A 14329-nucleotide genomic window follows, 5' to 3' on the forward strand; every position below is an offset into this window, starting at 1 on the left:
TGGGATCACATGGGAAAGGTCTTTTCCAGAAGCTGCTATCAAGGCTGGAATCATACTACAGAGGAGAGGAGAGGCCGTGACCAGAAAGAGGGACAATATGGGGGAGGATGGAGAATTCCAGTGAGAAGCTGGGAGAGGGAACAGTGTCATGTCAAGAGAGGAAGAAGGAAGTAGGTTTTAGGACAGGCCACGCTGAATTTTTGCTCAGCATTTGAGAGCCACGCACAGAGTGTGAACAGGCATCATACCGCGACTGACCACACACATAGTCAGGCAAGGGGGATGGAGGAATTACCTCTGTACTGATACAGGTGGGTCCCTTGTATCGGACGCCTCCATAGCTTGAAGTGCTTCTTGTCCATCACCATCTCCCAGGGGTGCTCCTCGCGAGTGGCTGTTATATCAACATGGGCTTTGGAAACCAGCTTCTGGTGCTCTCCCCCGCTGCCATGGAACAGCCTGGAAACTTCCTCCATGTGCTTCATCTCCTCTGCAGACCTGGAGCGGGAAGAGAGGAAAGGCTGTGCTAGTCAGTGCCAAGGCCTTGCCACAGAAGAGGCCAGGATCACCTAGTATTTTGCTACATACATAGCCTACGAGGCTAGCAAAGTATTTTCTGCCTCCATTTATCCCAGCAGCAGCCACGTTACAATAGGATTCCCCGGAGGTGCCAGCAATGGACCCCACACTCCCGCGCCAAGGAAACAGAACTCAGAGAAGCCAGGCTGGGAAAGGGACAGCAGCTCCACTGTATACTCTCTCTCTCCCTAGTCAGAGCTCTTCATACTACCTGCTAGGCTTGTCAGGATTCCCTGCTAGGCTTGTCAGGATTCCAAGTGAAAGCCTCCTTCAGCATTGATGGGGATAGCAAAGATCTTTTCTTGGGGAGGAGAGAAGGGGGCACAGCTGGGGCAACCATTAATGCGAACACTGCTCCTTAGGAAGCCAAACTGCCTGTGTAGGGAGAGGCAACTGCAAAGGAGCCTGCTCCTTGTACAGATGGACTGAAGCTTTCCACAAGGTCAGAAATACTTTCCCCTCGAGAAGAACAAACTCAGCAAGCAGTATTTTCTAGCATTCTCCACACATTTTTAGTCCCCCAAGCAGGGACAGAACTCCTATATCACCTACAGAGATGGTTCAAAAGTTCACGGGTGGAAGTCAGACTTCATTTTACAAGAGCTGAATGATCCATTTGAGCTCCCAGCAAAGCTTCCAGTAAAAAGCTACAGCACTGCCCTGGATTTGAGGGGTGTATATACCCCAGAATGTGATTAAGCTAATTGAAATCATATTATGTGCATTCAGCTACCCTGAATTAATGAAATAGAACTACACATAGCTAAGGGTTAATTTGGAGACCGGCTTTCAGAAGCAATGTCATATCTAGCAAGCAGTTTCTGCTAATCAGAATGGGAGGAGGGGACAGACAAACAAACTGAGATGGAAAACCTTGAATCTAGACACCTCGGATATTAGAAAGTTTATTGAAAGTTAGGAAAAGTAATGATCCAGTGGGGGTCATTATGACCCGTGTGTTTTGTAGAAGTTAATTTTAAAAGATTGGCTAACACAGCGTACTTTGGAGCAGTCCTCTGAAACTATCTGGAGAGACCTTTTTCCTGACACCCTTTTGCCCTGGTGGGTGAGCACCTGGCCACAGTGAACCTGCTGTTTAGTTACTCAATACCTTTCCAGATGTTAGGTAAGTATCTGGGATGTTCTAAACCTATTACTTATGTCTGTGTGTGCTTAAATCTGATAAACTGCAGTTTTAAATAGAGCACGCTTACTTGCATGAATCTTATCGGCCCGAATTGCTGTGTTCCTGTTGATTTATTCCTTACACCAGCTGGAGTGAAATAGTTAAGTTGCCCCTGCTGGGGGTTCCGAAAACCCTGGTTAACAGCAGAGGCAGCCAGCAGTTATCTGAAGTAAACAGATGATGGAACAGATTGCTAATGTGCAAGGGATGAACTGCTAAAAGAAAAAGACTTGCCAAGGGAAAGAACCGCTTTGGAACAAGGTGAAACTTCGGGACTTACCCATTCCTAAAGATGACACTTGCAGCACTGAACTAGAGCCAGGGTGCTCAGTAAGCCAGAGAAGTGTAGCTGCCCAAGATAATCTAGGACAGGTTGTGCCTATTTATTATTAGTATAATGTTTAGCCTTGTAAAAGTGGAGACCCCATAAGATCCCACAGTGCAGCAGACAACTAAACCCCACTGTGACACTGCACCCCACATTCACCATAGTAATATGATGATGATATAATTATGTAGCATCTTGTACAAAACATGCCTTGTAAGGTATCATTCTAAAAGTCTTGACCTGTTGAACATTAATATCCTGTTAGATTGTATGTGAAGTTATACAGTTTTGCTAGGTAAGTGAAAACACCCACAGTTAGCCTTTCAGGTACAAAAATGAAGAAGCTAGACAGTGCTGATGGCTCATCAACAAAGACAATGGACCATGGAAGAGCTGAGCCTTTCTGTGAATGTTTCAGCTAGCCTATAAGCAATGGCTGCTGTGACTCAGCAAGGCAAGCAGGGGCATGTGACCAGACCACATGATACTGGACTCCATTTTGGTACCTGTATTTGTTCACAAACTGGGCTGGAAGCTTAGCTTGAAACAAAGGGTTCCCGCCAGATGAAGAGACTATACAAGGTGGGGAGTGACATCATGATTTGTCTTCACTCCCCCATAACTCAACACCTGAAAGATGTTCTGAAAGACAAAAGACTTGGAATGCGGTCTGTGCCTTAAGAATCTGCAAGCCTGCTTGTATCATCAGTCAGGGTGAGAAACTAATTCAAGTCCTACCTATCTAGTATGCTAGGCTTAGTTCACATTTTTGTTTATTTGCTAGGTAATCTGCTTTGATCTGTTTGCTATCACTTAAAATTTCTCTCTCTGTAGTTAATAAACTTGTTTTATATTTTATCATAACCAGTGTGTCTTTAAATTAAGTTCCTGGGAAAATCTCATCTTGGTTAACATAGGCATGTGCATATCCACATCAAGGGGAAAGCAAATTATATTAATGTTTCTTTTTATGTCCCACAGCAATCTGGCCTCCAAGGAATCGTCTAGTTCCCCGCAACTCCTCTGGCGGCTCTGCAAATACTGCAGGATCAGGTATGCTGTGCTTGGAACACTCATCACAATACTGCAAAGCTGTGCAGGATTCATGCTTCCCACAGAGATGGCGGACATGGGGGCTTTTGAAAAAGAGGCGTAAAACATTATAGGATGCAGATAAAATTATGGGACGGAGAAAACTGCAAGGGACATTGAAACCATGTTCCCAATCAACCCTGCATGATTCGTTTGCCCCCATGAGGCATTGTGAACCTTTCCCAAAACATCCTGCACTAGATGGTGGCAAGTTGCACAGTGGGATAGAATCATAGAATATCAGGGTTGGAAGGGAACTCAGGAGGTCATCTAGTCCAACCCCCTGCTCAAAGCAGGACTGATCCCCGACTAAATCATCCCAGCCAGGGCTTTGTCAAGCCTGGCCTTAAAAACTTCTAGGGAAGGAGATTCCACCACCTCCCTAGGTAACGCATTCCAATGTTTCACCACTCTTCTAGTGAAAAAGTTTTTCCTAATATCCAACCTAAATCTCCCCCACTGCAACTTGAGACCATTACTCCTTGTTCTGTCATCAGCTACCACTGAGAACAGCCTAGATCCAACCTCTTTGGAACCCCCTTTCAGGTAGCTGAAAGCAGCTATCAAATCCCCCCTCATTCTTGTCTTCTGAAGAATGAACATCCCCAGTTCTCTCCGCCTCTCCTCATAAGTCATGTGTTCCAGTCCCCTAATCATTTTTGTTGCCCTCCGCTGGACTCTTTCCAATTTTTCAACATCCTTCTTGTAGTGTGGGGCCCAAAACTGGACACAGTACCCCAGATGAGGCCTCACCGTTTGTAAAAAGCTCTAATGAAAACAAGGCCCAGGGTCCTTCGAAAGCAGTGGTCACCAACCCGATCATAATCGACTGGTCGATCCTGGGGACTCCCCCAGTCATTTGCGATCTCCAGCGGTGTAGCACGGCTGCTGCTAAGGCAGGCTCCCAGTCTGCTGCAGTGCAGCCCCACTTCCCATCAGCTGCTCCTGCCTGCAAGCACTGCCCCCGCAGCTCCCCATAGCCAGGAACAGGGAACTGTGGCCAACAGGAGCTTTGGGGGCAGTGCCTGCAGAGAGGGACAGCATGCAGAGCCATGTGCCCCCCGCCTCCCCTCCCAGAGGCCGCAGAAGCGTGTTGGCCCCTTCCGGGAGCAGCGTGGGGCCGGGACAGGCAGGGAGCCTGCCTTAGCCTCGCTGCGCTGCTGATCAGGAGCTGCCCATGATAAGTGACACCCAGCGGGAGGCTGCACCCCACCCCCAGCCCCTGCTGCACCCTGAGCCCTCTCCCAGAGCCAGCATCCCATACTTCCTCCTGCACCCCAACCCCTGCCCCAGCCCTGACCCCCCTCTCAGAGCCAGCACCCTGCATCCCCTCCTGAACCTCACTCTGCCCCAGCTCAGAGCCCCTTCCTACACCCAAACACCCTCCCAGAGCTTGCACCCCTCACCCCCTCCTGCACCCAGCTCAGCCCAGAGCCTCCTCCCACACTGCGAACCCCTTGGCCCCAGCCCAGACCGTCTCCCGAACCCCAACCCCCTGCCCCAGCCCGGTGAAAGTGAGTGAGGGTGGGGGAAAGCAAGTGGTAGAGAGAGGGGGAATGGACCGAGCGGGGCAGGGCTTTGGGAAAAGGGCAGGGCCTTGGGGAAGGGGTGGGGCAGATCCTGGGTTGCCCTTAAATTCAAAAAGTGATCTTGGGCATAAAAAGGTTGGAGACCACTCTTCTAAAGCATCCGGCACACACCACTCTCAGAGACAGTGAGTGGACTCAAAGGACTGTTGGTCTCTTCCAGTATGGAAATTCCCTTTGATCTTAGCCAGCTGCTCCCCTGTAATAGTCTTTTTGCCGGTTTATTATAGAACTAGAGTGTAATAGAGAAACTTCACACGTACTAGCTGTGATCAAATTACACGGTAAAAGAAGAGGCTTAGCAGGGCTCCCTAGCCTATCAGAAAAGCTCATAGCCAGCAAGAGGGGGATGATCCTCCCTTAGCCACTCGATTCTGTGGGCAAAGACTCAATCTGGGCCAATTAAGATGCCCAGTTTAATTTTAATGCAACTAAGAAGGCTGGTCTTGTGACTAAGGCCATATGGCTAAGACTCAGGAGATCTGGGTTCCTGAGGATTCATATGGATAGAAAGGCTACAACTGTCTGTGTTACCTTGAACAAGTCCCCTCTCTGTGCCTCAGTTCCTAGTCTGTAAAGTGAGGATAATCCTCATTCCTCTCTCACACAGTGTCTTGTCTATTTAGATAGTCCCCGCCCCAAAGAGTGTACAGTTACTCTTTGTCAGTGCTCTGCCTGGCACAATGGAGTACTGATTTTGCTTAGGACCCTTTAGGCACTACAGTAACACACAAATATCTAGAGGATTGCATTCCATTCTGACTGCTGGGTGAAAGCCTGCCTTAGCTCACACAGCCAGATAATGGGAACCCATGGATGATTCACAGTAGCTCTGGATTTACAATATATTTTCTCTCTTGCCCATCTGGAATGACGTCAGCAGCAATCTTAGGGGATTCAAAGCAGGAAGCAGCATTAAGACCACTTGTTCAGCTGCAACCAGAGGGAAAGATGCTATTAAGAAGGAACCCAAACCACTTTACAGGCTGAGGATCACTCCCCATCTCCAACATCAACTGGCAATCAGTTCTGGGATTTAACATCACATGGTGACAGCAATCCAGTTCTGCACTCTCTACACTGGTTCCCCTGACTATCCCACCTGGTTCAAGATCTCGGTCCTTATCTTCAAAGACCTTAATAGTTTGGGAATGGGATAGTCACAATCAGATCATGACCATGGTCATCCTCACCCTCCCATGGCACAGTAGCCCTGCACAATGCAAGGATAGAGTTAGTCTCCTGCACAATCTCAAAGACCAGTATAAGACTATGGAACTCACTGCCACATGATTTAAAAACTATTGCAAGCCTCACTTCCCATTGCAAAAGCAAGGCACACGCTGCCTGCTTTGACTAATAAAAGCATTGTGCAACACTCAGTTTTCCCCTTTGGGAGAGGAGAGGAATGGAAGAGGCATCATGTGCAACAGATGCCAGGCATATGACTATGTGCCTCTGGAAGATGCACCGATTCCCCAGATGATTAGTGCGATACGAGTACCTAAGCAGAGCGGACACTACTCAACAGTTTTGACAAAGGAGTCAACCCACGATTAAGAAAGCAGTAAAACAGGAAACATAATTAATGCCAATCAACATGAGTTTATATAAAATAGATCACATCAAACTAACTTGATATATTTTTGGATGAGATTACAAGTTTGGCTGAAAAAGGTTAATTTTGATGTACCTTCTGTAAGGTGTTTGACTTGGTACTCCATGATACTTTGATTAAAAAAAAGCTTGAATGATATAAAATTAAATTGACACACATTAAATGGATTAAAACCTGCCTGATAAGTCTCAAGATGTTTCTAAATGGGGAACTGTCTTCAACAGGGTATGTTTCCAGTAGTGTCCTGCAGGGATCAGTCCCTGTACTAACTAAATTTTTATCAATGACCTGGAAGAAAACCAAATTATCAATGACAAAACTTATGGGAGTGGTAAGTAATGAAGAGGACAGGTCACTGTTTCAGCATTGCTTGGTAAACTGGTGCAAGCAAACTATATGCATTTTAATATGGCAAAATGTCCATGTATAGATAGATCTAGGAACAAAAAAACATAGGTCACACTTACAGGATGGGGGACTCTATCCCGGGTAGCAGTGACTAGCAAAATATTTGGGGGTTGTGGTGGATAATAAGATGAAGTATGAGATTCCAATCTTATGCTGTGGCCAGAAGAGCTAATGCAATCAATGAACAGGGGACTCTTGAGCAGGAGTAGACAGGTTACTCCACCTCTGCATTTGGCATTCGTGTGACTGCTGCTGGAATACTGTGTCCAGTTCTGGTGTCAACAGTTCAAGAAGGATGTTGAAAAATTGGAGAGAAGAGCCACAAGACTGAGGGCTTGTCTACACTACGCAGCTTTTAGCGACAAGGCTATGTCAACACAACCTTGTCACTAAAAGTCAGCATTTGTGAACATTCTTTTGCGGTATTTTGTTGGCTCTTTTGCTGACAAGATACTTCCACACTGCTGCTTTTGTCTTTCGCAGGGAGGGTGGGGTGTGTGTGTGTGTGCGCGCGCACGTTAAGTACCCGCAAAAGACATAAGTTTTGGCGACAACTGTGCAGTGTAGACATACCCTGACTAAAGGATTAGAAAACCTGCCTTACAGTATGTTTAGCTTAACAAAGAGAAGGTTAAGGGGTGATGTGATTACAGTCTAAGTATCTACATGGGGAATGAATATTTGATAATGGGCTCCTCAAACTAGCAGAGAAAGGTACTCCAAACGCTGGAATTTGAAGCTAAACAAATTCAGACTAGAAATAAGGTGTACATTTTAAATAATGAAGGTAATTAACGAGTGGAACAATTCACCGAGTGTCATGGTAGATTTTCAACCACTGACAATTTTTAAATCAAGACCAGATGTTTTTCTAAGAGATCTGCTCTAGGAATTAATTCAGAGAATGTCTCTGGCCTGTGTTATACAGGAGGTCAGAACAGATCATCACAATGATCCTTTCTGGCTTGGAATCTGTGAATCTTATTCAATTGAAGGGAGAGCTGTAGGCAGGATGCAGTTGCCCAAAGCAAAGTATAGCCAGGACAGCAGGGAGACTAAGTTTCCTTAAAAATTCCCTTTTAATTTGTTTTTTGAAGGGAGGGGAAAAGCCTGGCTGCAGTTTGTATTTCTACAAATCATATAAATCACTTCTGACCTTGGCACCAGACTTCAGCCAGCACCTGGAACAGATAAAGTGTCTATAAAACCAACTTGGCAGAATCAGTTTAGAAGGTTCTCAAACTAGGCCCCGCCCTCCCTGGGTCACTGTTTGCCTTGCAGCAATCTGCAAAGGTCAATCATATTGCACACATTACCAAAGAGAGGCAACAGCTTACACTCCCCTATAAAGTAATTTCTGGCTGGCAAATAAATACTCTGGCTGCACTGCTAGGGTGCCCAGCAAACAGGCTGCAGAATGAGACAGTCCCTGCTGCAGCATTTACAACCTAAAAATAAACCCAGAATTACAGCAGACGTGCAATAGAGCTTCCAAACAAAATTCCAAGAGTTCTGCATTTCTTGGTTGGGAATCTGCTCCCACCGCTCCCAAGGGAATCAGAAACTCCCTGGACAATTTATGCAGGCACTTCTCATCTACCACTCCACAGATGGTACCATCAGTAAAGCACTCATCTCCAGCAGATAGTATTTCTTACAGCACATCCCACATGACCTGATGGGCAGCTAACTTGGGGCTTGTCAGGTTTCAAGACTCGATGCTTCACATATGTGGGCCCCTTACTGAGTGAGGGAGGCAACCTAGTGACAGAGGATGTGGAAAAAGCTAATGTACTCGATGCTTTTTTTTGCCTCTGTCTTCACGAACAAGGTCAGCTCCCAGACTGCTGCACTGGGCAGCACAGCATGGGGAGGAGGTGACTAGTCCTCTGTGGAGAAAGAAGTGGTTCGGGACTATTTAGAAAAGCTGGACGAGCACAAGTCCATGGGGACGGATGCGCTGCATCCGAGAGTGCTAAAGGAGTTGGGGGATGTGATTGCAGAGCCACTGGCCATTATCTTTGAAAACTCATGGCGATCGGGGGAAGTCCCGGACGACTGGAAAAAGGCTAATTTTAAAAAGGGAAGGAGGAGGATCCTCGGAACTACAGGCCAGTCAGCCACACCTCAGTCCCTGGAAAAAATCATGGAGCAGGTCCTCAAGGAATCAATTCTGAAGCACTTAGAGGACAGGAAAGTGATCAGGAACAGTCAGCATGGATTCACCAAGGGCAAGTCATGCCTGACTAATCTAATTGCCTTCTATGACGAGATAACTGGCTCTGTGGATGAGGGGAAAGCGGTGGACGTGTTGTTCCTTGACTTTAGCAAAGCTTTTGACATGGTCTCCCACAGTATTCTTGCCAGCAAGTTAAAGTATGGGCTGGATGAATGGACTATAAGGTGGATAGAAAGTTGGCTAGATTGTCGGGCTCAACGGGTAGTGATCAATGGCTCCATGTCTAGTTGGCAGCCGGTATCAAGCGGAGTGCCCCAAGGGTCGGTCCTGGGGCCGATTTTGTTCAATATCTTCATTAATGATCTGGAGGATGGTGTGGATTGCACCCTCAGCAAGTTTGCAGATAACACTAAACTGGGAGGAGAGGAAGATATGCTGGAGGGTAGGGATAGGATACAGAGGGCCCTAGATAAATTAGAGGATTGGGCCAAAAGAAATCTGATGAGGTTCAACAAAGACAAGTGCAGAGTCCTGGACTTAGGACAGAAGAATCCAATGCACCGCTACAGACTAGAGACCGAATGGCTCGGCAGCAGTTCTGCAGAAAAGGACCTAGGGGTTACAGTGGACGAGAAGCTGGATAGGAGTCAACAGTGTGCCCTTGTTGCCAAGAAGGCCAATGGCATTTTGGGATGTATACGTAGGGGCATTGCCAGCAGATCGAGGGACGTGATCGTTCCCCTCTATTCGACACTGGTGAGGCCTCATCTGGAGTACTGTGTCCAGTTTTGGGCCCCACACCACAAGAAGGATGTGGAAAAATAGGAAAGCGTCCAGCGGAGGGCAACAAAAATTATTAGGGGACTAGAACACATGACCTATGAGGAGAGGCTGAGGGAACTGGGATTGTTTAGTCTGCGGAAGAGAAGAATGAGGGGGGATTTGATAGCTGCTTTCAACTACCTGAAAGGGGGTTCCAAAGAGGATGGATCTAGACTGTTCTCAGTGGTAGATGACAGAACAAGGAGTAATGGTCTCAAATTGCAGTGGGGGAGGTTTAGGTTGGATATTAGGAAAAACTTTTTCACTAGGAGGGTGGTGAAACACTGGAATGCGTTACCTAGGGAGGTGGTGGAATCGCCTTCCTTAGATATTTTTAAGGTCAGGCTTGACAAAAGCCCTGGCTGGGATGATTTAGCTGGCGATTGGTCCTGCTTTGAGCAGGGGGTTGGACTAGATGACCTCATGAGGTCCCTTCCAACCCTGATATTCTTTGATTCTATGATATCTGAAGGCTCACTAGTGGAAGCTCCCAAATACAGGGAGTCCTCAGACTTACGTCAGATGATGCTTTTCAACTGACTGCCCATTTCGCCCCATGATACTTGCTTCGCCCTTACAATGCTCGATTTGCATAAAGTTTGCTTGGAATCACTTCCACCTCAATACCAGTATAACTCAACCAGGAAGTGATCGCTTCTGATTGGCTTCGAGGAAGCAGGATAGCTTACTGCCGCTTGTTTTTGATTGGCTGAGCTCAGAGCTGGGAAGCCAACAGTGACTGACTGAGGCTCAGCATGTGTGCGTTCTCCCTGGCTTTCTGAGCCCGTGTTGCTGGCATTCAGTGCAGCATGTGTGAGTTTATATGTTTATTTGAATGCTGTTTACAAAATACAGTGTACAGTCAATACATTGATGTTGCAACATTAGTCATCTATAATTCATTTAGTACAAAAATGTGGGCTATTGTGGTGAAAATAGTGTATCAAGCCTTGGTTCAGGAACCAATCCCCCCTTCATACCATTGATTCCTATGGGAAAAGCGGTTTCAACTTACAACATAATTCCGAAGACTCCCTGTATGTAACAGGTGACATGTCACTCTCACCATCTTTCACTCTGAATATAGGTCAGATCATCTGTACCCCATGTTCATCTCTCTCCATTACATCCACAGCTGTGGCTAAGGTCTGTCACTATTCCCAAACAGTCCACTTAGGAAGAAAAAGCACGCAAGAAGATAATCAGATGCTACTGTAGAGGGACAACATGGGGGGAAAGAAGGGAGGAGAAACGTGATTTCTAATGAATATTCAGTACAGACCTACTTAAGGTTTTTTATAGCACCTCAACTCAGGCTCTTTTCCAGACAGTCATTTATTCTCTATAAAAGGCCTCACATTGAATACTAAGTTAGTATTAAAGGCCTGAGTTCTAGAACCAAGGACATTCAGGATGAAGCCTGCCACTCTAGCCCACCAGTTCCCAAGTGATGGTCCACAGAGCACCGGCTAGAAGCCCACAGAGCCGGATGATCTCATGATGCTCGCTGCTTCTCATCTCCCGCTGCTACTCTTCACAAAGAGGTAACTCAAAATCCAACACTGCCCCAAGATTATTTTCTGAGGTAGGCATTTGCTGTAGATACTATAGGACGGTATGTGATTGCAAATGTGGTCTGAAAGGGGAAGTTACCCGCATAATCAGGAGCAGGAAGGGAGGTCTCCACAGAACACACTGATCTACACCAAGAGTTTGAGAATAAGAACTCAAGTCCTAACTCATGCTGTTCTTCCATATAATCTTTTAGAGGTGGGCATCGGAACAGAGCCTTACAAAACAGGACATGGGAGTTATGTGCAGCAGGCAAAAACACAGCTGTGCAGAGGCTTGCCATGAAGGAGCACACTGCACAGGCAAATCATTACTTACAATAAAGCATCATTCTTACCATGGAAAGTCCTACTGAAGTCATGGTGCAGGTGAGACTGTGTGGTACAAGAACAAGGCACAGTAATGCTGTTTGAAGTGCTCATCTGAAGAGCTCAAAGTACCTTACCAATGTGAGTTAAGCCTTTATTTCTGGATTGCTGTGCAGAACAGGACTTCATGCTGATCTACCGTATTAAGGACACAATGTAGATAACATTACCAACACTGAGAACATGTCTGTGTGTTGGACTTCTGCACCTTCACCAAAATTACAAAGATTACTCCACCCTTCTCCCCTCTTTTCTGCCTCTGTATTTATTGTTTTTTATGTTTTATCTGTAATGCATTTGCCCTATTAATACATGTGCTTGCTTGGAAGAGCTGCATGGTGACTGGTAAAAACATCAGCACCGTTCTCTGAGGTAAAGCACAGCCCAGGTGTTGGCCTTTTGGCAGACTGGCTTACTGGGAATATCACAGTATAGATCAGTGGTGCAGCCTTAAAACCCCCAGTCAGGGGGGAGAGGGTCTCTATCCACGAGAGGTGATGGCTGGAAGCCTGAAACCTTGAGGGACCATGGAGCAGGAATACAGGTGCAGTTACCCTGAAACTGTAACAATTATTACCCTCATCTTAAAGGTGGGAAACAGGCACTAAAGTCTAGTTTTCCAAAACTGACTAGTGATTTGGAATACTTCATTTTTTGGGGTGCCAAACTTGAGACATCCTGAAGGGGGGCTGATTTTTTAAGAGCAGCGACTCGGCACTTGCACAAGGTAACACAGCAAGTAAAGTGATGGAACCAAGAATAAGACGGAGTGTTTAATACCAGTATTCACCACCTATAGTCTGTGGTGGATTAGCCATGGAGCCAACAGGGCCCGTGCCCAGGGGCCTCAGCATATCCACCCCCCACCACAAAATGGACAAGGCCCCAAGCGGAGCACTGGGGAGCTGAGGGGGGGAGGAGGAGGGAAGGGGTCTGCAGGAGGAAAGGGTGGGGAGGAGTCCACACTTGCTCTGGCCCAGGGCCCCACAAACCCCTAATCTACCTCTGCCTATAGAATTTGTGGTAATTTTGGATTGCTTGCTCATTATTTAAAAATGTAAGTTTATATATCGCTTAGTGCTGTACAGTACATTAAAAAACACCTATGTTCTTTACATTTCTTCCTAACGTGATCATCACTGCATGCTGAGACTCTTAAATTGCCCCTTTTCAGAAGTTGCCACAGGAGAACGCGGTCTTAAAATGCAACTACAAATTCTTGTCCAAGATCTGTATTTAGATTTGATACTATTATGTCAGACACCAATTTGAATGTTTTAGATCAGTTATTAATGAATAGATCTTTATTTTTATTTAAACTGCTCTAAAACTTCATGAGAAATGTGACAGTAAAACAGGATGATGCAGAGGAGTACATTCACATAAGGGTATTAAACAGACATAGGCCTGAGAGTTAAAATTGTAGCATTTGGAAGGGTACATGCATGACCAGCTAGTTAAAGTACCATCTCAGCACAGAACTAGAAGAGGGCTGCTGGGAGCCAAATTAAAAATGTTTTCTTTTTTAATTTAAATCCGATTTTAATTTAAATCCAATATATTTCTTTTTTTTTAAATAATAAACCACTTCCAAATCAAATTTGATGATATGAAAACCTATATTAAGGCCTTAATTTATTATAATCATTTAAATGAAAATATCCAAATGGCACATGTTTGCTGCTGAAGTTTTTAAAAAAGTCAAACTACTGAGCTGGTGCAAGTCACTGGCTAAGCACTTGGAACCAGAGTTTGAAGTGCTAACCCAGCTTTTGACAGCAGTAGCCGCTTCTGCACATGTAGAGGGAATGTTTTCTTCATTTCAGTTTATTCAATTAGTTCAGTTCAATTACTAGGTGGAATCAGTTTCTCAACTCTGAACAGAGTTGAAAAAGCAAGAAAGTTTGTTTTCCTTTTCCAGTGCATGAACAATGAGACATGAGGATGAGCTCTACAAGTTCTGAAATTTTGAAAGACACATGGTGACCAGAAAAAATTCCTTCATTTTATTTACTACAGATAATATTCCTTGGTTTAATAAACCAGTTAGTGAAGACTATATTATGTTGCAAAACGTTTTAATCGTTACCAACCAGTGAGAATCAATCTTTCTTTAGGAAAATAATTAAGATGTACAAATGCAAAACAAGATTAAAATGATTTAAATCAAGATTTTCTTCTTGCTGAACCGCAATTTTAATCACATTTGATTTAAATCAATGCACCCTGATTCCTGGGTTCCATTCCTGATTTTGTCAGACTGAGATCAAACAGGAAGGCTATCTGTAAAATGGGAATGACACTGTCAAGTGCTTTGAGGTCTCAGATGAAAAAATCCCAGCTGTGCGCACGCTGGTGGTTGAACAGCATTTCAGAAGTAGAGATCATACAGTTAAATAAATTAGTTTTTTAATCTGCTTTTTAAAGCTCCTACAATTCCCAGTTAAAATTAAGTGAAACAAACACTGAACAAGGAAGTCTGTATGCAGCTGATTTTATTGAAGAATTACTTCCCCCACAAGAAAGGGTAGAGCCATTAGTAATTTTTACTTTATTAGAAACTGGCTTTAAAGGTGACCTGCAAAGGAACT

General features: G+C 45.2%; 1 protein-coding gene across 3 annotated transcripts in view; it reads right to left on the bottom strand.

The window, feature by feature from the left end:
• Positions 1-14329, bottom strand: part of STARD7 (StAR related lipid transfer domain containing 7) — a 37490-nt gene that overhangs the window by 19220 nt on the left and 3941 nt on the right. For all 3 annotated transcript variants that reach the window (XM_073325397.2, XM_073325400.2, XM_073325398.2), the window contains exon 2: positions 296-498. In XM_073325397.2, coding sequence (XP_073181498.1) covers positions 296-498 — 203 coding nt within the window. The remainder of the gene's footprint in view (positions 1-295; positions 499-14329) is intronic.

The sequence above is a fragment of the Lepidochelys kempii genome, chromosome 26 (assembly GCF_965140285.1).
Source record: "Lepidochelys kempii isolate rLepKem1 chromosome 26, rLepKem1.hap1, whole genome shotgun sequence".
Classification (NCBI taxonomy): domain Eukaryota; kingdom Metazoa; phylum Chordata; order Testudines; family Cheloniidae; genus Lepidochelys; species Lepidochelys kempii.